General features: G+C 45.2%; 2 protein-coding genes across 5 annotated transcripts in view; one reads left to right on the forward strand and one right to left on the reverse strand.

Moving 5' to 3' along the window:
* The window catches only part of GLB1L2 (galactosidase beta 1 like 2), a 55,317-nt gene extending 36,702 nt beyond the window's left edge, over window positions 1–18,615 (forward strand). Inside the window, exons 9-19 of the mRNA XM_034754737.1 lie at window positions 2,404–2,488; window positions 4,630–4,767; window positions 6,079–6,159; window positions 6,766–6,872; window positions 7,924–8,070; window positions 8,517–8,588; window positions 9,500–9,578; window positions 10,955–11,042; window positions 15,491–15,605; window positions 17,345–17,461; window positions 17,956–18,615. Of these exons, the coding sequence (XP_034610628.1) occupies window positions 2,404–2,488; window positions 4,630–4,767; window positions 6,079–6,159; window positions 6,766–6,872; window positions 7,924–8,070; window positions 8,517–8,588; window positions 9,500–9,578; window positions 10,955–11,042; window positions 15,491–15,605; window positions 17,345–17,461; window positions 17,956–18,042 (1,116 nt within the window). The 3' untranslated portion in view covers window positions 18,043–18,615. The remainder of the gene's footprint in view (window positions 1–2,403; window positions 2,489–4,629; window positions 4,768–6,078; window positions 6,160–6,765; window positions 6,873–7,923; window positions 8,071–8,516; window positions 8,589–9,499; window positions 9,579–10,954; window positions 11,043–15,490; window positions 15,606–17,344; window positions 17,462–17,955) is intronic.
* A 1,966-nt stretch (window positions 18,616–20,581) lies between these two features.
* B3GAT1 (beta-1,3-glucuronyltransferase 1) overlaps window positions 20,582–23,946 on the reverse strand; it is a 52,333-nt gene continuing 48,968 nt past the window's right edge. For 2 of the 4 annotated variants that reach the window (XM_034754739.1, XM_034754740.1), the window contains exons 6-7: window positions 22,427–22,542; window positions 20,980–21,780 (exon numbers count right to left, since the gene is read on the reverse strand). In XM_034754739.1, the coding sequence (XP_034610630.1) occupies window positions 22,456–22,542 (87 nt within the window). In that variant the 3' untranslated portion in view covers window positions 20,980–21,780; window positions 22,427–22,455. Of the gene's footprint in view, window positions 21,781–22,426; window positions 22,543–23,946 lie in introns of all 4 variants that reach the window. The other 2 variants (XM_034754742.1, XM_034754738.1) reach the window with 2 other exon arrangements.

The raw sequence follows: 23,946 nt of genomic DNA on the forward strand, positions 1-23,946 counted from the left end.
AGCTTCAGTGGGAAGTTTGGGTGCATGATTCCATAGTTGATGGGCTCCACCAGCCATTTAGGCAAGTCTCTAAATGTTCCTGCTTGTCAGTTTGAGAACTGGACTCCCTAATTTAGCCACTCAAGCTTGAAAACCGGGTTCTCTATTTAGGTGCCTTTGAGCAGCAGGTTCTGGCAGTTGAAAAAGGGATCTGGATTATAGAGTTCATGGAACGGACTCCGTGAATGGGTTGGGCCTGGTATGTGTCGCCGCTGTTTGCTCTCTCCTCTATTATTCTAGCTTTGCCATCCTACCTCGCTCCTCCCCTGCTATCTCAATCTTCGCTGCTAGACAGCTTTGCCAGCAAGTTCCCGTCTTCACCTGCAATGCCCCCACCACCTGCTGTTCCAGTCCAGGGTCCCACCCAGCTTTGCCAATGCACCTCAGTCCTGACCTGCAGCCCTCACGCCTCCATTATAAGCCTGTAATGCCAGATTTATGGATAAGCTAAGGTGGTGAACTCTATTAGATTTCTGACCCAAATCAAATCTAAGCAAAGGACACCAAGCACTAGATTAACCCATTGTGTACTGTACTTTGCCACTTTTGTAACTGATATAGTGGGGCGGTGGAGGTGATGTCTTGAGTCTGTGTCAAGCAAACAGTAGTAGCTTCATTCCTGCCTTCACCCGGGGTGATTCACCATTCTAACAGTCTTTTCTCTCTAAAGACTTGGGTATCCAGGTCCAAAACTGATCAGAAGGCAGTTTGACTCAATGGGATTCTGTCTCCTTGCAGATATGCCTGCGTATTGGCTTCGTGACAGCACCTTGTACAGGATCCTATCCCAGGGCACCCCCTGCCATCCCAGCAACACTGCCTGCATGGCGTTCTATTTAACGCTGCTCATTTGCAGAGGTGCACTCCAGTCTAGTGTCTCACCCGAGTGCCGCAGATGCCCTGCAGTGTCAGAGATGTAAGAGATGTAAAGGGCTGGCGAATTGGTGAATGAGCCCTTCACTCAGATTGCAGCCTGGTTGTGAGATGCCACAGCAGCGAAATGGGACCAAGTTTTATTTTTTTAAATGATGACAATCTCCTCTTTGATTGCACATGCTTCCCTCCTCCTCCTCCACCACTTTCCCTTTCTCCCCTAAATGCCAGCCTGGAAAGATTGGCAGAAATGCTTTGTGTCCCTGGGCCGTGGCCTGTCTGTTCTCTCATCTCCCCGTTTTCCAGCTGGGAACCTAATCGGGACTTCACATTCTTGGAAACTTTGCGAGGCAAATCCAACCATTTTAACCTGACCCACAGGCTAGAGAGGTTCTGCTGTAATTGGCCTTGCCATTCTGAGCTGGCACTGGAGCAAGAACTAGCATGTTCTTCACCAACCTCATAGTCATTGCTGATCACAAGGTACTGCGTGACCCTTGGAGAACAGCACTCCCTCTGCAACACTAGTTAATTATAGGGGTTGGAGGGCTGACTGTGCGTGTTCTTAGGGAGTCTGAATCATATTTTTGTTTGTCCTTGATATGGTCTCTATTCCAGGCGCTGATTAAATGCCCTGTTTGACTGTTTTGTCTAAAACTGATTGAGACTGTATTTTATCAAGAGCTGGTCTGAACCTGGAGCAATTAGAACATTGCAGGCACCTGTAATTGTATTCTGCTAATGGAACATGATTTTCTGTAATTCTATTTACCGTATCCCCTTCACATAGCATCAGATAACCCCCCACCCATCAAACACAAGGTGAAATTGCCTTGATTATTAGTAAACATCCTGAATGGTGAGTGCTGACGAGTGATCGCACATGGTACTGTCTGGTGTGATGGGGCCAAGCGGAATTCCACAGGCGGTAAAGGAGCTGGCAAGCCATGACAAATGGGAAGAAATTGCTTTTTAATGAAGACCTAATTCCTGCAAAGGCTAATGCTTTCCTGCCATCGCCATATGCAGCATTAAAAAGGCATTAAGTCGCTAAGGTCTGCTGTTCCCACCTTGGCAAGCATTGGCTACAGCACACCTGCAAACTCGTAAACTGCAGTGGCGTGGCTGATAAGTAGACGTTTATAAATGGCTTGTTTTTTGCTCCAGTTGCTCAAAGCCTTGATATGTGGAACCATTTGGTGTCACCTGTTCTTTTGCGTTGCTTTGTGTTTCCCTTCTGGTGGTGTGATCGTAGGAGACTGTATATGCTGCAGGCTCTGCTTTGCCCATCTGTCCTAGGTGTTTCTATGTCTTGCTTGCCCAGGGTTTTATCTCTAGATCTTTTCTGTAAGCTTGGGAAGAAACCCTTTTAAGGGCCTTTTCCTCCAACAGCACTCAGATGATGGGCCTCTGGAAAACAAGGGTGAGCATTGGATCACCATACCCCCCCCCCCCATCCATATAATTCTGTCTTTTTTGTTTTTATAACAGCAAAATAAGCCGAAGATGGTGATGGAGTATTGGACTGGATGGTTTGATAGCTGGGGTGGCCCTCATAATATCTTTGATGCAGATGGTGAGCACCATATATTATCATCACACACTTAGGATTTATTGCAGTATAAACTGCTGTCAACAAACGTAGCACAGTAATGCTGTCTCCATCAAGTTTCCTATCCAGCGATGCCCCTAGCTCTGAGCAAATGCCTGTAAAATTTATAACCTTTTTAGTGGATTCACACATTGCTGTGGTGTTGGGTTTTTTGGGCTTTTTTATCCCTGTCAATGTCAAGTTAGCATATCAACAAGCTAGTGCAAGGAGTAGTTGCATAGATTCCAAGGCCAGAAAGGCCCATTGTGATCATCTAGTCTGACCTCCTGTATAACGCAGGCCAGAGAACTGCCCCAAAATAATTCCTAGAGCAGAGCTTTCAGAAAAACAACCAATCTGGATTTAAACATTGACGTTAGCAGTTGATCTTTATATTATGGCAGTGTCCAAAAGGCCTCAACTGGATCACAACCACCCATTGTGCTAGAGGCTGTACAAACACAGAAAAGAGACAATCTCTGCCCTTAAGAATTTACAGTCTGAAGAGACAAAGAGTAGGCGATGTGGATACAACATACAAGCTAATGAATATGGTGAAGAACTGATAGTTATGTGGATTGTAGAAGGATTTTTTAAATTGGGGTTAGAGATAAGGTGGAAGGGAAAGGAAAGAAGGATAGTCCCTGTGAGGATATTAGAAAGGACTCCTGGGTTTTATTTCACCTCCTCCACTGTTTCCTATCTCCCTACCTTTTCAGGGGTGTGGGTCGTCATAGGGGCAAATCATTGCCCACTGAAATCAGTGGGAGATTCTCCATTGACTTCAATGTGCATTGGAGCAGGCCCGTAAAGCACTTTGAGATCCCAAGATGAAAGGTGCTTTAGAATACGCTCAGTATTGTTGCTTGGGGAAAAAAAATAATTGATACTGGACTAGTGAAAATGGCCACCTATAGACCATCTTTCCTAAATTTTCTGTGTTGCATGGTACTTAACACCACAACCTGCCTTAAAATTAACAGGAGTCAAATGGCTTTGTTCTAGTGATCTACATTTTTATGTGGCTCCTGTCACCACAGAATCTGAGTGCCTCACTATCATTAATGAATGTATTCTTCCAACACCCATATGGATAGGGAAATAGTGTTAGCCCCTTTTTAAGATGGGGAACTGAGGCACAGAGAGACGAAATGACTTTGCCTAGGTCACTGAGCGAGTCTCTGGAAGATTTGGGAATAGAACGCAGATCTCCTGACTCCTAGCCCAGTGCCTTAGCTACTTCGTCCCTATCTTGTGCAAATTGGAAATTTCTAAGGGACTCAATTCTGCATATGTATGCTACAGCAGTAGTAAAAATGACATGAGGATTTTGTGATAGCTCTGTCATTACGTTATATGCATAGTAAATAGATTTGTTTTCACTCCAACAAGATTATTTTATCTTTTGTGGGTGATATGGTCAACATAAACCTCATGCAAGCCTAGTACTTCCAAAAGTGTCGTGTCCCACTTCAGTTCATATATTAAGGAGCAAGGTAAAAAAATAAAGAAAACTTAAATAATTTGGTCATGACATAATGCATTTAAAATAACCTGTCTCTTCCCTGTGCAATTCTCTGTGTAACTCTGTAATCAGTATAGTTGATCAAGGTCCTTGCCTAGGCAGAATTCCCACTGAAGTCAATGACAACTTTGCCTGAGTTGGGAATGCAGGCTCTCTCGGACAGGGTGTGTATGAATGATTCCTGCAGAACATTTCAAGTGGAAAGGCTGCCCTATAGAAGGTACACCTCTACCCCGCTATAACGCTGTCCTCAGGAGCCAAAAAATCTTACCGCGTTATAGGTGAAACCGCGTTCTATCGAACTTGCTTTGATCCGCCGGCATGCGCAGCCCCGCCCGCTGGAGCGCTGTTTTACCGCTTTATATCTGAATTCGTGTTATATCAGGTCGCGTTATATCGGGTAGAGGTGTAGTTGTAAGTGACTGGAGTTACCCAAGACATGAATTGGGCTCATGAAGCATTGGGAGAGGAGGGTGATTGTAAACAAAATGCTCAATTTGAAATTCTTGAATTGTTCGCATGTTCAGTCCATACTCTGTTCTACTAGCTTCTTGATTCGTGATGCTCGGAACCCTTGTTGGGAGTTTTCCTTCCTTTACAGATATGGTGAATTCTGTAGCAGAAGTCCTCAAAACAGGAGCATCCATCAATCTCTACATGTTCCATGGGGGCACCAACTTTGGCTTCATGAATGGTGCTCTGGATAGTGATGAGTACAAGCCAGATGTCACGAGTTACGGTGAGTTTTCATTCAGTGCCTCGCTTGCGTGCCCATTGCAAGCCTGCAGCCTTTGAGTCAGCTACAGCTGATGGAAAGCTCTATGCCCATCACTTCCTTGAAGGATCTAAGATCACCCAAACAGGAGAGAAGAAGGACCCTGATCTTGGCTCATCTGGGAAGATGGTGTGACTGTGACAAAGGGTTTCCTTTAACACTCCATATTTCTAGTCTTATTCCAGTATTGGGGGGATCCCTTCACTATGAATTGAGTCAGAAACCACTGGGTAGTTAGACATCTAGTTAACATCAAGTGGTGCTGTTTTCTCTATAGTGTCTCTCCTCTCTTTCAGTTAATGATTAAGGAAAGACCACCTGAGACCTCTGACACCAAAATAGTTGGTGGTTTGGCTTTGACTTTTAACAATTTGAATAGTATCTTATAGCAATTTTAATCCCAAAAGTCCTCACTAAAACTATTGACTTTATCCTACATGGAGTTAAAGGCAGATGCAGAATGGGACCCTCGGTATGTGCAGCCAACACTGGGGAGGAGAGCAGCAGCCACAGTACAGTAGTGAGGGAAAGGAGGAAATGTTAGCATAGGATGCTATGCTCATATGAAAAGGTGTCTGGGACCATGCAAGGCAGATAGGACCCCTATCCATTTACCACATGGCGCTATTCTCAACGTATTTGTGTTGCATGGAAGAAGGGCTGACTTGAGCTTGCTGTGATTTGAACCTCTGATTGCAAGAAGTGGAGAGATTTCATACCTGAAACATAGGCCTTTAACATGCAGCCATATTTCTTCCCCTCCTCTTTGGCTTGCAATAACAGTTAAGTATTTTATTTGTCAATCAGTTGTATGAGGCAGGGGAAAGCCCATAAAGCATAATGGGAAAATGGATGGGAGAGGAAGGGTACTGGTTAAGAGCTCTGTTGTGTCCTCAGACTTTCATGCACTGTCGCCCTTGACTTCAGTAGGGCATTGTAGAAGTGAACATGGGGGGCAGAATTTGACCATACACATTTATTATACCAGGAATAGATGTGGGTTCAAGCCGTTTCTCTTCACTTTTTACGCCCATCTTCAGAATGCCTTTACTGTTAAGTAACTGTCTCTCCACACAATGGGACAATGTCCCAGGCCCTGTCTGCATTAAAGAACTTTGTGCTCGTGTAGTTAATCAACCAGTGCAGATTTCCTTTATCACAGGCCTTGTGGACATTAACACGTTACCCCTTTGGCTCTGACCTCTTGCTGTGCTTTACATGAGTACTTTCCTAAAGCTGACGATGCTCTGTAACAGGTGCATGCTTGTTTTCCAGACTACGACGCCGTGCTGACAGAGGCTGGAGACTACACGTCCAAGTTCTTCAAACTCCGTCAACTCTTCACCAAGATCATAGGTGGTGATAAACCTCAGAGCTGCTTCTCTACCCCTTAAATGCTGGCCTGTGCTATACCAGAGAAGCTTTAAAATTGGCCACCAAGGGTCTCTGCTGGATCCCTGCCGCTCCCCACATGGATATGTCCTGCTGATTAGTTGGAAGCATTTTCTGAAGCGTAGGAGGCCCAGGGATGTAGAGCAGCTTGTTACAGAAACGGCTGTTCAGCTGACTTCCCAGCAGCGGGATGGACGCATGCATTTAACGGTCTCTGCATGCAGGGGAAATGTGTCACGCCAGCAAACTTAAAACAAATGCAAATCCGGGGAGGGGCTTTTGTTGTACAGATCCTGTTTGCATTCTGTTCTCTCTGGAGTTGGATGGGCGGCTCTCGCCGCTGAATAAATACACCAGCCGTGGCCCAGCCTTCAGTTTTGCTTGAGCTCTCTTTGAGGTGAATACAGTGCTCTGTTTGATCCCCGTGCTCTGTTGATTAAAGACCTTTCTAGAGGCAGAGCTGTGGTCTAGAGGTAGAATCAGGGAGTGCCCCTAAGCCCCCCTGACACCTTCTGTAGCATCTGTCTAGCAGAGCTGAAATATAACACCTGTCTTGTTTCTGCATTTCAGGGCAACCTCTGCCCCTCCCTCCTATGATCACAGGCAAAGCATCATATGGCGCAGTCCTGCTGCCGCAGTATGTCTCTCTCTGGGAGGTGCTGCCATCTATTGTAGAGGTAGGTACTGTCCTTGGAGCTGGAAAATGTGCCAAGAGGATGGGATGATGCAAAGAAACACATTGCACTATGAACTAATGTAATCTTCTTCTGAAGGACCTCAGGTGCTTCACCAACTTTGAATATATAGCCACAGTGAAAGGCAGCCACCTCTGGGGTGGAGGAAGTTAACCCATTTGTATACCACATGCTGGACAAGAATGGGGAGGAGAGGGCACATTTTGCCCAAGGATACTAGAGCCAGTTGTCTCTAAAGTGCTACATAATCTTTAATGTCACAGGGAGAGGACCTGTGTTTTAAGGTCTTGGTATGCTATATGGAACTTCCATTTATTTACCGAGAAGGAAGACGTGGTGCTGCTGGGATTTGGTTTCAGAGATGCTTGGTTTTGCAAATATGAGGCTTCACCCACTCCATTTACTAATACTTCACACTCATTGGAGCTCCTTCCATCTGTGAACTTCAGAGCTTTAGAAAACCCTCAACCATCCCTCTGGGCCTTAGTCCCCCAGGGTGTAAAATGGGATAATGATGCTTTCCTATTCACAGGAATGGTCAATAGACTAGCACAAGGTCACAGCAAGAAAGACAAGAATAGCATGCCAGGAGTCCTGATTCCTAGTCTCTGGCCCGAGCCATTACACCAAACCTACCTCCTATGTGAAAAAAGCAGGGATCAATTACTCTAATTATTCAACCAGGACCAAACAAGAAGTAATGGGTTTAAGATGCAGCACGGAAGAAGCTTTCAGAACCATAGGCAATGGAGCAGGTTATTAAGGAAGCTATGAAATAGCCATAATTGAACATCTGTATTTGACGAAGGCTTAGACATCCAGCTAGCAGGGATGGGGTGTCTGCAGGATTGAAACTCGTCACTTTGCTGCAGTTCTTTGCACCCCCAGGAGCCCTTTAAGAGGCAGCTTTTGCATAGGATTTGCGTAAATGTTGGTTTGTGGGACGTAGCAGCTACTTGGCTGAATGATGCTACCCATCTGTAGCCTGTCCCCTTAGAAAGGATCCCTCTAGTTACTTGTTCTTCCTTCGCAGCCCGTTAAGTCAGAGTTCCCGGTTAACATGGAGAACCTACCAGTGAATGATGGCAACGGGCAGGCCTATGGGTATACGCTCTACGAGACAGTTATATCTGGCGGAGGACAGCTGCATTCCAGGGATAATGTCCGGGACCGAGCACAGGTAAAGAGTACAGAGCAGTTGTTGTTCTGACTCTACAGAAGGGAAATAGCTTGGCTGTGGTAGTTGACGTGAAATAGGCCAGCTACAAACCAAGGTGGCAGGCTTTCCCTGAGCAGAATTATGATTCCCTTGTGCTATTCATAACCAAGCCCCAGCCTACATCCTCCCTAAATCCCAGGCTCAAGGTCCAAGTCTGTTTAAACTCCAATAATATCACCTCAAATCTATCCGCAGATGGTAACGGTAGGAAATCACAGTGCATTTTTAGAAATGCCTTGATTGGCCCAACATCGTAGAATGAGTCAGTGGCGAAGCTGGGAATAAACCCCAGGAGTCTTGACTCCCATTAGACAGTGCTTCCTCCCCGGTTATGGCCCTAATCTCTTGTCTAACTATATTCTGAAATGGTTTAGAATTTGACTAGTCTCCTGTGCCCTCTCCTGCAGGTGTTTGTTAACACTGTGTTCGTTGGATTCCTTGATTACAACACCGTGGAGCTGTCAATTCCCGAAGGACAGGTAAGTAATGTGAGGCCACTCACGAGCGGTATGTGGGTAATAGAATTGCAGCTCAAACCGCCCCCGAAAATGCAGAGCCCGGAAGCGTGTCTGCTGCCAGTTTCATGCAAACCAGTGATACAGCAGCATGAGACACACAGCAGTTGTTATATTCAAACCAGAAATGACTCCCCAGTTGGAGCAGAGAGTGGCTTAAAATGCCAAGGTATCCTTTTGAGAGGGAAATATCTAGACAAAACTCCAGTCAGCAGGTTCACTCCAGAGTAGCAGCTGATGCACTAAGTTTAATCCCCTTCCTGCCACACCCACACACTGCAGACACCCATGAAATGGAGCAGTGGGCTATAGGGACCCTGCCTGTGTTGACTGAGGACATGTAGGCTGTTCGCTCATAGGCACAAAACATGCTTCAGTCTTTTTACTTCTCTTAGGTCACAAGTGAAATGAGTTGGATGGTCTCGTGTGTGTTTTGAGCTCACACGTGGCTCAAAGTGGCTGTATGACTAACACGACTACTAAATGTGCACTGGCAGAGCTGTGCCTAGCTCTAAAGACTAGAATTGGGTGAGTGGGAGGGAATATTGGAGGTCAGGAATGTGACTCGTGGGTAGAGCTGTGTGATGGAAGCCAGTGTGGTGTTGGACATATGTTGTTTCTAGCTCTACATACCACTTCAAGCATTTAAAATGGAACAGGAAAATATTACGGTTTCATGAGAAGGTTGAGCTCAGTGATGCAGTTACTTGGAGCTGTGGCATATTCCTGTAATTTATAGTCCTGTAAACAGCTGCCAAAGCTCCTGGTGCAAACACCCCCCTGGAGTGATCCCACTGATTTCTCTCTTTGCCCAACATGGCTGACTGGCACTTGGCTGTGCACTGATTCAGCAGAGGCTGATCCATTCTTTACAGGGCTTCAGGCAGCTCAGGCTTTTGGTAGAGAACTGCGGGCGTGTCAATTATGGACTTATGCTGAATGAGCAGCGGAAAGGTAGGTTAAGTTGTCTCTTTCCTTCCAAGCTGGTGCATGGGGCTGAGAACTCAGATCAAGGCCTCTTTTTGAGTCTGTATTTAGCAAGGACTTCGAACACTGAGGACAGTTTTAAAAATGGCTCCCGCCCTCCAGAAACAAACACTCCAGATCGAATGTTAAAATCCTGTGTGGTGGATTGAGCAGTATAAAGGCATGCAGGAATTTCACTGTGCCTGGCTAATGTTATGTAGCTTTGCAGTCAGGCAGTAGAAGGCAGACAGTGCGGGAGACTGATAAAAGAATATAGTTCACCTCTTAACCATAAGTTCAAACATGTCCAGGGTGGTGGTAGCTGACGTGATAGTTGATGAAAATAGCCCACTTCATGGGAGGTGGACATACCTTAAAGACCTTCACGAGTCCCACCCTCCCTATAGTGGTTGCCAATACCCAATGGTTCATATGACGATGGGGTGCCCCTCCTCTCACTTCATGATGTCCATATGCAATTGTGTAAAGTCATACATGGGGTGGAAAGAAATTCCTTCCTGATCTTTCTTTCTGCTCTGAGATTTGGAGAGCAAGAGAATCTCAGTGTGCACAGGGTCCTGGGACTGTGCGCTATGTCAAGCTCAGTAGAATGCAGTAAAATGTTTATGCCAGTAGAGCTGGGGACTGGGAGTCAAGACTCCTCGGTTCTGTTTTTTAGGGGGGAAATGTAGGCCGAAACGTTCAGAGCAGCCTAGTGAATTTAGAGACCTATTTCATTAGCTTTAATGGATGAGTTGTGCCTAAAGCCCCTGGACTGCTTTTGACAATCTCAACCATGGTCTTGTAGTTAATGGTCTGGACTGGGAGCCAGGAGAGATGGGTTCTGTTCCCAGCTCTCTCCCAGACTTCCTGTGTGACCTTTACTCTTGTGTGCCAGTTTTCTCCACCTGCAAATGCCTCACAGGAGGTTGGTTAGGCTAAATTTGTTTGTGGGGTACTTTGAGATCCTTGCGGGGGGGAGCAGTGGATCAGTACAAGGGATTAGTGATACCAGGATGTCACATTTTCCTCCGAGTATTGGGGAAGTAACTGATCTGCTGCTTTAAAAAAAAAAAATCCATGTATGGGCAGCCAAACAAAAAATCAATCTGCTATGTGTGCCAACAGTACATTCTGCCAGGAGAGGGTTTCTGAGCTTAGTGAGTTAAGCAAAGGATGGAGAGGAGAGGGCAAAGTGTGGCAATGTTCCCTGCTCAATCTGGATGAGCAATGGGACCATATGGGCGTTAATGCCATTGCAGAGCGTGACTATTTTCTGTATCCTGCTGTTCCTTCTATTGAAATAGGAAGATTCATCAGCGTAGTTGCTTCTCAGCTCTTTATTACCTCTATTGCTCTTGCAGGCTTAATTGGTGAAGTCTTCCTGAATAAAACCCCCTTGAGGAACTTCAAGATTTACAGTCTGGAGATGAAACCTGGCTTCATGGAAAGGTTTGGGAGATATATGTACATATATCTAAATTGTTTGTGCCGATGAGGAGGGCATATATATCTCCTTCATTTGCATGACAATTTGGCCTAGGTGCAAAACCTAGTTAGCAGTTACATGTCCCGGAAAGGCAGCCCGTGGTGAATCTTCATGCTGACAAATCTCTTCCTGATAACGCCAACTAAAATTGTACAGAAGGTTGCAACACTTACTTTTGCACCTTTATTTAGGAGCCAATACAACCCCCCCATTGAAGGGGATGGAAAGACTCCCATTGACTTTAATAGGTGTTGGATTGGGCCTGTAGAGATGTGGCCAATCCAAACCCTCTTGAATTTTGTAAAAGTTTGGTGCTTTGTCTGGATCAGAAATTTGGGATTAAGAAACACTTCAGCGAAGGACACTCCCTCCTCCTTGGATAGAGAGAGGAAGTAATTTCAGGAAGCTCCTAACACTCCAGATGGCTTCCCCCTATTTCATGTTTTTAAATTGTGTTCTTCAGTATTAAATGCTAAAGCAAAATAATCTCGGTGGGATAACTAGCCAGGCTGCTGTCGTTTGAGCAACAGAGCATAGGTCACTTTATGGACTCCTGCCAAAAATCTCAAGAGGGTTTGTTGTTGCCGTGCTAGTATTGCCAAATAATGTAACACATTTGTGAGGACCGAGGACTTCACAGCGGTCATTCTGCTGCCTGTTGTGGTCACCTGGAACTTAATAATGTCGACAGTATAGAACTCCAGTACTTCTGCTACAAAGTTGGAAGCCCCTACCGCTTGAGCCAAAGGAGAGAGAATCTCTGTTTGTTCTGGACACTGCAGGGCCTGTGACACACAAAATTGTGGTGTTATTCTGTCCAGTAGATGTTGGCCATGTGTATACTCTCTCTAGTCAACTTATTACAGTCCTCCTCTAAGGACAGTGCTATCGGGTAGTGTTAAATATTCTAAGTGAAGGTTTTGCAAGGATTCTCTTTGGCAGGGTGAGCTGTGTCAGCTTTGTGCTGTAGGATCATTAGAGAAGGATATTTACAATGAAAGGTATGAAAGCTAGTGAGCTGCCATGCAGGCATAAAAGCAAGATTAGCCAGCAGTCTGATCAGTTACTAGCAACTGGCCATTAGCAATGAAACATCATAAGGTAGAAATCTCTGAGTAGGAAGCCAAAGTACACTGTATTGAAAATGGGATTGTGCCAGTCTTAGCCCGGCAATACAGTGGAATTCATATTGTACTAGGCCAATAATTCGCTTGCATCTGGGCATGCTGATGATCAGCATTGGAGAGAACATGTTCTGATAAGGTTTTGAGTCTCTTGTGGAACTTCTAAGCTCCTCACTTTCTCTCTGCTTCATCACCACCCCCAACCACACCTGTGGTACCAGAAGGCAAGAAATGATACAAGCTTCGAGGATACGCAATAACTTGCTAATACCCCTGATGTGATCAAGGGGGCCCTTCCATTATATATTCCAAAATAGACTTGATGCATCTATACTGGCTCAGATAGTGATATCTGATCCCAGGAGCTAAACAGGATTAGACTTTGTTAATACTTGGATGGGAGACATCCACCAAAAACCCAATGCTAATAGAAGTGATGTGTTTGATTCGGTAGGTGGCATTCACTAACCCCTAACCCAATGTTCCAGTGTAGTTTAAGGGGACACTGGGCCTATGGAGGAGCTGTTTGGGCTGAGTCTTTAAAATTGAGGCCCAATCTACTTGAAGGCAATAAAGATCCTGCAATATTTCTCATAAGAGCAGAGCATTCACCGGAGTGTCCTGACCCAAGTTCCCCCCAAGTACGTAATTACATTGGGCCATCATAACATTGCACCCTACAGTACATCTTGGGGGCTTTTTAATGGCATTTCTAGAGCACCCATCACTAGAACATCTAAACGCTAAATAGAGTGGCCTAGGTTTCCATAGCATTCTGCACAGAATGTGTCATAGTGGAATTTTCATGCCACCTCTTCTAAGGTCTAGGAACCTTGACTTGCCTTCTGTGTACGAGTAGTTCCTTGGTGGTGGTGATGGCAGGAAGGCTGTAGCAAATAGGTTTGTATTGTGCTCTCAAGGCAAATGAGTTGGTTAAAAAAACTGGAGGGAAGGACCTTGTGTGCTGCAAATTATTGTTACACTTGCTGTGTTTCTCCCCAGAGGTGATTTCATTATAGTGATAGGTGATGTAGGTTGTTTAAATAAACTGGTCAAGCACTTTAGAAATTGTTGAGTTGAAGGGTGCTGTATAAATATAAAATATTACCGCCGTTAGTCTAAGAGGAATTGCAGCCACCATTATAGTTAAGGTTGCATGGCTGTCTCTATGCTCACTTCCTGTTTTCAGTTGCTCATAAGTTTATTTCTTTTTTGAAACTGTCGATTTGGCAGAATTTTCCCAGTATTTGTGTCCCCCAAAATAATCAAGGTAAGGCAAAGTTTGAAGGAGGAGGAACTGAAATGGTTCAGCAGTTTTGAGTATTTGAGTTTTGAGTAAACAAAACAAAAAAACTTTAATGCTGGGGAGAACTTTTAAACAGCTCTGTAATGCAAATAATGGGGTCCAAAAGGTGAAATGTAGCCTGCAGATAGCCCTCTCTGAAGTGCCCTTCCTTATTCCAGAAGTTTTGATTTCACTGAGTTACGAACCTTTGGAAATTGTGCAGTACTGTAGGTGGGCGGTGGTTTTTGCTTTGTTGTGTTATAAAACCTAGGCTTGTGACATGTACCTGGGGCAAATATTGGCTGCACAAGATTATTTGGCTAACCTAGCATGCTGAAGTGCTTTGCCGAACTGGAGTTCTGTCAAGAGAAGTCTAGATAAACACATGGGAAGGTTTGCCCAAAAAGGGAAGGGATTGAGGAAGGACTCCAGCACACTCTGTAAACTGTGGAGGGGCAGAGTTTCCATAGGAGACTTTGTCTCTGTACCTGAGGCCAGCTGGTAAAGTGTTCAGCATTAGGCTAGATTGTGCTGGAGACATTAAAGCCAGTCTCGTGATGCCTGTGCACAAGGGAGCAGAGCGAAGGCTGAAGTGAGGTCTGGTCTGTACGCTGATTTTGTACTGGTAAAACTATTTTGATGAAGGGTATGATTCTTTTACCAATAGTTACACTGGTACAACCCCAGGTGTGGAGTTTATATCTGTATAAAAGGTGCTTTTTATGCTAGCATACCTTATTCCCCTACTTGTACAGGAAGGGAAATAAGCTATACTGCTAGAAAGCACCTTTGACTGCATCCGCACTAGGGGCAGGTGCCACTACGTATAGCAGTCTAGTAAAACCAATATTTTCTGGGTATAGACAAGCCTTGAGAGTGCAACCTCACCTCAGGCATTTTCTTTTTTTTAGCAGTGAAGTCTGAGCAGCTTTTCCCAGGGAAGTGTCTATTAGATCACAGGGCCTTGTGTTTTACTTCATATCACTAGCCTCTGGGCATGTTTATAGTCTTTTTTTTATAAACATGCTACAACATAGAGAGCGGAAATGGATCAAAGTCAACTTAAACTCCTAAGCCTCAGAAGAAATTCACGGCCTCTCACGCCATTCACTCAGGGTGTAGATATAAGCGTCTGAGCATACCCTGAAAGTGGCTCTAGCTTTGTCAGACCAATGGAGGAAGAGTTTGCAGAGCCTTGAGCCCATCACCATAGAGTGTGTTCTTCACTTGAGTTAGCTAACCATCATTAGCTAATGGATTCAAAGAGAACTGAAGACATGCCAGCACAGCTGCTTAGTCACATTAGGCACTCCAGTTCAGCCCCAGGTTAAACGGAGTTGCCATGCCTTCACTGCTATTTGGGGGGGGGCAGTGTAAATGTACACCAAGAATGCACTGTCCCTAACTACTTGCCTTTGCAGAGTACAAATCAGGGGTCTCAGTATCCCATCTGTTCTCTGCTGCTACGACACCTTGGGACTGGTGGGCACTTCAGCAATACCCGAGATAGAGCTCTCTAGTTTAGAATTAGCGCCTGGAATGCACCAGGAGACAGGTTGGCAGCCAGTGTGGTTGGTGAGATCAGAAATGGGTGAGTTTGAAGCAGGGATTTTCACTTCTAGCAAAGCAGAGAGCAGTAGCAGCACGTGTGTATCTCACTGCATTCACAGCGGGGAACTTCACCTTGCTGACAGAGAAAGGTGAAGGCCAAGATCTCTCTCGCCAGGGGATTAACTTGGAAGTAAGGAAAGAGGTAAGCAGGTGCCTGCCTTGAATGAACAACCAAGTCCCCCTGCTGATTAGTCGTCCCTAAACCAGTGCCAGTGGGCAGCAACTGCTGCACATTTCAGGCAGCCAAGTGAATAGCTACTTCATGGTAACAAACGGTCCCCTATGATGGCCTTCTGTTTGAAATGATCCTAAGGCCAGCCCTGGACCCATGAATTGCGCCTGTCAGGAAGCTGCTTTCCTTCTGTTAACTGTGTTTGTCTTTGCCTCACAGCTTGCGAGGTGTTACTGCTTGGAGCACGATCCCAGATTACGCCGTGGGTCCCGCCTTCTTCCGAGGAAACCTGCAAGTGCAATATCTACCTCAGGACACTTTCCTGAAACTTGAGGTGAGTCGCTCAGCTATCGTCTGAAAGAGACCCTGGCATAACCGCTCCAGTGGTGCCACCATGCCTGAGGGCAGATCCAGGCACCACATAGCACTCTTCATGCATAGAAGTCTGCTCCTAAAACTGCCAGCTGGCATGTTCAGTTAAACACAGCCTCCACCATCGCAGGCCCTGCTGGGACAAATGTGGGTGATTCTGGCCTGCCCCTCTAACAGCAGTCAGGCAGACCTAGTAATTGACCCCAGCTTTACATAAATTTTAGCTGCTATTCCTCTTCCGGTAGCAAAGGGTTAGTAGCTGTGAGTACCTGAGTCTTGTGAGACGTTGGGCAAGTCATTTCCCTTCTCTGTGCTATCTGTAAAAGAGGACAGTGCTGTGGAACCTTTGGCCATGGAGTTTGAGGGTGGCACGATATGTGTACAGCCCTGAAGAGGATATACAGTGTGTATTGTTAAAATCTTGAACTTCTTCCTCTTGTATTTTATTTCAGTCCCCCAGTGCAATCTCTGTTCTTCAGGTCTCAGTGTAATTTACAAGACAAAGTATATGAATAGTTAGAGCATGACGCCTAACAGGTGTTGCGTGAAATGGTAGGGGAAGGCCTCAAAGAGGCTCTGAGGGATAGGATATTTTGCCTTGGGAAGTGTTGTTGGTTGGTTTGTTTGTTAATAAACCTGCTATTTGTTGCAGTCTGGCCCATTCAGAAGAGCAAAGCTAGAACAGTTCAGCATTTCCTTTTAGAAGTATTACTTTGAGCCTCAGAGCTAAGTCATCTCCAGCAGAAATGACTTGACAGGAGCCAGAGAGTAGGTGACTAACAGAGGCAGGGGAATTGCCCCAACTCCCTGTGCACTTAGGTGGTGGCCCCCAGCACCTCATTACCAAAGTTGCACATCTCCAGCCTCATTATCATTCATGTGGTTGCACAGGGGTAACTGAGGGCAAAACTTGCCCTGCCAATGGAACCAAGCAATGACTCTCCTGTTGATGCACCAGCTTACTCTCCCTTAGTGGTGTGGGCACTGCAGTACCCACAGGAGTACAAAACCCCTGGGCAGGATGAGAGAATGAACCAGACATGGTAGCCACAGTGCTTTCATGCACTATTGGAAGGCCCTCAGATGTAACATCGATGAGGGCTGCAGGATTGACTTATTTGTAAAACTACTCAAATTGTAAGCTCTTTGAGGTAGGGCTAATTGTTTTGTGAGAGGAAGAATGGTTCAGTGATTATTACACTAACCTAGGACTGGGAAAGAGCAGGTTCATTTCCCTACTCTAGCACAGCATTTCTATATTACTGTGGGCAAATCATTTACTCTCTGTGCCTCGTCATGATTTTATAGATGGGGAAGGAACTCTCAGGGGCGTTGAGAATAAATACACTAAAGATTGAGACTTACTGTAGTAACGGAGGCTGCGTACCACACCTAGCACCATGGGGCTCCGATTCCTGGTGAGGGCCTCTAGCTACTACTGCAAAACAAGTCATTTTTTTTTTTTTTTTTTGGTCACTGCCCTTGGCAGATCTGCCTTGGGGACAGACCTCCTCAGGTAAGAAGGTACATTAGGGGCAGGATTGGAGTGAAATGTGAGAGGTTTGAACAAATTGCTTTAAGACCAAAAGCGTGACTGTTAGCAGCAGGTGGCCTGAAAGAACACTAGGGTCTTAGTGGGTGAGTGCTTTGGCTAGTGAGAGCAATTGATTCAGTAACCCTGCTCTGCTGCCTTTATTGTAGGGTTGGGAAAAAGGAGTTGTGTTTGTCAACGGAGAGAACCTAGGACGCTACTGGAAAATCGGACCCCAGGAAACACTCTACCTCCCTGCAACTTGGCTGCAGCCTGGGAACAATGAGGTGAGAGGCTCTCTATTAAACATGCTTATCAGATTCGTGTCTGTCTAAGGCCAGCTAGGAATGTTCAGTGCCTTAAAAACTGACCTTAATGTGCCTCTACAAAGCCTGGGGGGTAGCTCTTTCTGAAGTTGAGATTCAAGTTAGAGCAACACTGTTCCTTGGCTGTCAGTAAAAGAAAGCAGCTGTGGTGAACATCAGTAGTGTATATAGAATTTGAAGGGCAGCAGAACTTAAATAAAATGCAAGACCACCTGACTTGGGATTGGTGTTTGCTGGAAGTCTTAATACAGCTCAGGATGTCAAGTGATGGGAGTCTGAGTGGAGTGTATGGATCCAGCATTTGGGTACATACTGGGACCAGTGGGGTGGTATATTGATGACTTTCCCTTCACTGGGAGCCTCCTGCCCCAAAAATATTTCCCTGAGGGAAAGAGCAGTGATTGTCATTTTAAAGGGATTTCCCTCCTCCCGTCCCCAATCTCTTTATTCCCTAGATTATCGTTTTTGAAGAGCGCACCGCAGGCCGGATCATACAATCTGTAGATATGCCTTATCTAGGAAGGACCCACTATATGGACTGAGCAGGAGAACTGCCTCCCGTTGGGTTCATCTTGGATATTCCTTGGTGTATGTGTGGGGACACATCAGTCCAAGTACAGACTGGCTTGTTAATTTCCACTAGACCTGTGTAAAGGATTTGCTCCCTGGCAACAAGTTTAGGGGATAGACTTGGAGCACCCTGAGAGGTGAGTCCATCACTTTCTCCCAGGACATCTAGCTCTCCAAATTCAATATGACAGCTGGCCGCCAGCTTGGATCAGTGGCTGTGATATAATGAGCAATCCAAGGATAACGAGTAAATAGGGTATTGTGGGGGAGGGAACCATCTGAGATGAGCCCAACCACTACCTGAGATTAAGGCATTCTATGTGGGCATCTCTTGTTTGATTAAAAGGGGAGAGAATTTGTGTGATAAATGAAAAAACTGGCTGAGGAATGCTGTGCTGAGCTTTCAGGCAGAATTGAAACAGCCTTTTTGTGTAGAGAAGGGGCTTGCTTTGTTCAGTTTTTGGAATCCTGATTGGATGTTAACAGTTAATTTTTAATATTCTGAGGTTCTCTTTTGTGGAAAAAAGACAACATTTCTAATGTTACCTGTGTTTCTCCTCTGTCAGCCTCCGCCAGAGCAGGACTGTCGTGTCAACTTAAGGTTCCACTTTAGGCAAATTATGAACCTTCCACAGAGCAGGTTCAGAAGGGGGAATGGATAAGTAGCCCACTGCTTCACAGTTTTTTAATTAGTAAAAAGTTTGTATGGTGAGTACATGGCTAAGTAATATACTATCCGCTGTAATACTCCATACCATAAGGGGCCCAAATCCCATCTACCCTCAGGGAGAAGGATGCATGAGCAAGGTTAGCCTTGAAAGGAGAAAACATGCTCCTGTGTGTAAACAGGACCCAGATTTCAGCTGGTAGAGCTAGAGTGGTTACATGGGAGAACACAAATCAGAGCTCCCATTGTTACAGGAACCTAACACTTTTCTCTGGGCTTCTTTTTAAACTGATGTAAACAAACAGGAATAAGGGATCCTGGGAAAGAAGCACAGTGGGGATTATGTTAACTCCCCACCCTGGCAATCCCCAGATGGGTTCCTGTTTGACAGGTCAAATATTGAAAGGAGCCATTGCTGTCTCTGAAAACCTGCTCACCTTCTTTCCCCTGCTTAAGGTACAGGGAAGATGGTTTAAATACCCTCTGGCTGTCAGTGTAGAATTGGTGGTGTCCAAGAGCTGCTCATCTCTCCTGCAACCAACATGCCCTCTGGCCTAGAGGAGTCAGGTCAGTACTTATGGGAGTAGTTAGGCCTCACTACCATAATCACCTGGCAATGGCAGTAACAATCAATTTCAAGGGAATTTTAACCATTAAAAACCATATTTAATTTTATTTAACAAATTAAATACAGTTTAATTAAAACTGAGAACAGACAGTGCAGCTGTAATACACTCCATCCTCCGTCCCAATCAGTGCCTGTCTCGCCACAGCATCTGTACCTCTGCTCTCCCGGCAATAACCACCACACCAGCTGGAAAGGCCTGGCTCCTGTAGCTGACTTTCTGAGGAGAGTGGAGCATATTTGTATTTGCAGGGTTGTCTTTAGGACTTGGTCCTTTGCATTTCACCAGGAGTTGTTCCCTACAGAGGATGGAAGGCTGCAATCCAGCAGGGTTATTATAATAAACAAACAGACATGCAGCTAGGACATCAGTTGAAAACAACTTGAATATCATGAAAACTTTGTATCCCTTTTGAAAATACCTTTTTTTCCCCCTTTAAGATACACAGACTGAGCGCTGCACTTGGGAGGCTTGTAAAATAGTGGAATAAACCTGCTTTGATGCAGAGCACCACTGTTTAACATGAGCTAACAATGGCTGTTCCCAAAATGCAAGTGGATACCAGTTGCATAAAATCATTGCTATCCAGTTTGGATTTCAGCCATTGTATACAAAGGAAGGTTTTCACAGAAGCTATGTAGCAAGGCTTCCATGAATGGAAAGTAAAGAACCTTATCAGCTAAAGAAGGTAACTTTTTCCCCAGTGATTGTTTTGATAAATACAGCAGGGAAAATAAAAAATTCCACAAACAATTTTTTGTTTTTTAAATATTAGGAAATATAGATTTGGCATTAGTCCAATGAGTGATTTCTGCCCACTGAAGCTAATACTCTGCAAGAAATATTCTATATGTATTTTAATTTTTATATGCTGTTAAGGGTTAAAAAAATAAGTGAGTCTCTTTACAGGTTTACATTTTCCCTTAATTCACATGTAAAATTGTGCTTCAGACTTTTCCACAAGAAGGGGAGATTGATTAGATTTTTGAAGTCTGACCAGACCTAAGCAGCAATCTAGGAAATCCATTTTTTAAAAGGGGCTAGATAGGAACGGATTAACTTCCTTTTGTGTGTCAGCCTGTCAGTGTCCAAGTCTCAGACACAGAAGCATCACCTAAGAGACTATGCTTCCCCTTGACTCTTGATGTCTCTCTACCTTACACAGAACAGTCAAAAAAAACCCCACCCAGGTAACTTTCTCCTGCAGGAAGAAGCTTTGCACCACAATGGTTTCAGGTATTTGAAGTTATTTGGGTTAAGGTTATTTTGTGCTGTTTTGTTCAGATTATTTCTTTTCAATCCACTCTTTGGGCAATTAGGTGTTGGAGCACCAGTGAGACACTGTTGGGGGAAGCTATAGAGCACTGGGCCATCGTAGTATAGGCGAGCACACCAGTAATAGCAGGTATGGAACTGCTCCAGTGGCTTTTTATGGGTACCATGAAATGGACATATTTAAAATCAACACTAAATGTACTCAAGAAGGTGGGGAGTAATAGATGGAAGGGGGTTTGTTTGTTGCTGAGTGATTCCTTCTTTTACAGTGAACATTAGAAATTAGGCCTAAGGTAGGAGTTGGATACAACAGCAGCATTCAGTGAAATGCTGAGTGGTTCCCTCCCATATTGTTAAAAAAAAAAAAAACACTTCTTGAGGTAGGTGCGCACTGCAGGGAGCCCAACACCTAACATTTGTCTGTCAAGTTAGCATTAGAGATAGGCCTGAGCCACAGGATTAGGACCTACCTCCAGTTAGTTTAGCAGGGATGGGGAACATGGGCACAGGTGCTGTAAACAAATCAATACAAGTACACAGAGGTATGTCAAATCGGTCAGACCCCCTCCAAGCCATGGAGCTGATGAAAGGGGGATGGGGTGGAAAGAACAGAGAGATTGTTGGTTAGCTATTACCTGCCTTGCTTTTCTCCCTCCCCGAAACCCAGTCTTGTGCCGTGTAATAAATACTGAATAACCTAGGTTCAAAATTAAGGGCCAAGGTGCCATCTCCACAGCCAGAGAGCTACTGAGGCTGTTGCACACAGACACAAGGTATCCGTCACTCCTTGTGGTGCTTCTCATCCTTGCTGTGAAACCAGCTCCAGCTGGGCCTCCTCCCGAGTGCATGGTGCCCTGCACATGCTCCTTCCAATCCAAGCAGCCCACAGGCTTTGCACCTTGTACTGAAGGTGAGGTCAGTGCTACGGTTTCTGTGCTTCTCCTCTGTTTCCAGAGGGCCCGGTTCTGTTCAGAGTCCAGGAGGAAGGGCGGGAGAGTCTGAGCAGTGCAGGTATGGTCGGTTGTTCTAACTTGCTTGTTTTTCATACATTTAAAACACTTGGAAGTCAGGAGCGGTCCTGGCAGCTGCTTGTGTGTCTGGCTGGCTGCTGTAGAGAGGAGCCTGCAGAATGAGAGAATCTTCTGCAAAGGAAAGACAACCGTGGGTGCATTACCCCTCTATCTCACTGCAGCTAGCCCAAGCCTGTCTGAGAACATGGTTTTTTGACTGTTGCTGCTAGGCAACTGGGTGTTGGCGAAAGTAGTATTAGACAACCCCAGAAAGCAGCTATACATAGCAACAGTGCAGGCTTCCACCACTGTGTCCCCATGGAGCATGCAGTCTCTGAAATACCGAGTGTGGCTTAGTGGGACTTCGCTGTACTGTAGCAGGGTCCACAGGGTCCTTTACTGCATGGCAAGGTGGTGCACTATACATTAACAATGTGGCTCGCCATGCATAGAAACCCTCATTGTAAAGTTTCCTTCTAAGCCTTTCTCTCTTTCAGCACTATACTCTCCATTTCATCTAGTCTCAGGTTTCCTTTTCTCTTTTACTGCCCCCTCAATTAACCAGACCATTATCCTCTCCAGCTTTTTTCACCCTCATGTTCTAAACACTTTCCTTTTCTGGGCCTTATTTCCCTTTAAATATCACCCCATCCTTTACACTACTCTCAAACTTGGCTTTCAGAGAGAGCATGTTTATACTTCCCTTGAAAGATTTCTCTAGTGCTTATTCTTTTCACTCAGTCCTCTCCTCCCTCGGGGTAGATACAGGAGGGTGTACCTGTTTGATCTCCGCTCAGCCATGCAGCATCAGATTTCCACGTTGGGATCTGTGAAGCCTTTCTTTCCCTCGTTCACGAGCACAGGTTTTTCCGTCCTTGTGTGCCAGACTAAAATCTGAACCAATCCCAAAGAAGTCATTAGCTGCATCTCTGCGTTATACTAACAAATAATCTTGCACATTAAACTAATAGTGCTATTTAACCACATACACTCGAGTGTAATGGTGCATTCAGAGCCTTAGGCAGATTTGCCTATGGCCAGTGACATCTCAAATGCACCATGTGCAAAAAATACCCATTTGACAGTATGCTGTCTCAGGCCATTAACCTGCTCCTTCCATCTATTTATCAACCAACCTCCACTAAAGACTTATCATCCTTTGGGCTGTTCTATCACCACTCTGGAATCAAAATTCTTGTATGTGTTTGTCTCTGTAAACACCCCCCTACCCCAACTCAAAGTGTTAAGGCTGCAGCTAGAGATGTAATTTCCAGCTCAGGTAGGTGTGTATGTTGTGCCTTTGATTGAGCTAGCCGGCTAAAAACAGAAGTGTAGTCACCATGCCCAGGCTAGCACCAGAGCACAATCCTGTCTCAAGATCCCAGCTGAAGCTGCAGCCTATGCCATTGTGGCTACTTTCCTATTTTTATCATGGTCACTCAATCAAAGCTACTGCATGTATGTCTACCTGAGCTAGCAATTATTACAGTCCAGCTGCACCTAATTATACCCGTGGTGGCTGCATATCAAGCCACTACAACAGCATCATCCACTCACTGTACAACAGACAGCTGGGCTGAAAATAGAAAGGCACCTTGTTGTGCTCCATACACTCATTGCTGTAACTACTAGGTATAACAGGAAGGAGACAGAGTTCATCAGTTCAGACCACCATCAATATAGACGGACGCTATCCCAGGCTTGATTCTCAGAAGGGATCAGTACCTTTGAAAAAGCAGAACTGGAGGGGCTCTCACTTCAGATGTCGCTGACAGAAAAGCTCCAACTAGGGAGTTCACTATCCATTTATTCTTCTAAAGCATCCCCAAGAGACTGGGTGACTGTTGCTTTGGGATCTCTTCCCTTTCTTTTCTGATTCTCACACTGGCTTAAGGGTAGTTGACTGCAGGGCTCAGTGCTGGATATCTGCTTTGGACGTTTTGGGGTGCATGCATGGAGTAACCCTGCTGAAAATCAAATCCTCTGGAAACGCCAGGGACCAATGGGTTAAATTTCACGCTCCTCAGCCTCTCATGTTCTGTGCTGTTCATTAGGTCATCAAAATCACAGCTCGCCAACACACTTAGGCTACATTCCATTGCAACAAGATGTGCGAATGGGAGCTTGGGTACACGTGCCTGCTCTAGAAGTGAGTATGCCACTGCATATGCCCACCCCATCCTGACACCTTTTCCCCCAGGTGTGGAGGCACTGTTGAAGCCCACCCTGCATCCTGACTATTTTTAGTGAGCTAGTTCAAGTACAGCTAAATAGAGGTACATCTACACAAGCTAACTG

The sequence above is a fragment of the Trachemys scripta genome, chromosome 21 (genome assembly GCF_013100865.1).
Source record: "Trachemys scripta elegans isolate TJP31775 chromosome 21, CAS_Tse_1.0, whole genome shotgun sequence".
Lineage (NCBI taxonomy): Eukaryota > Metazoa > Chordata > Testudines > Emydidae > Trachemys > Trachemys scripta.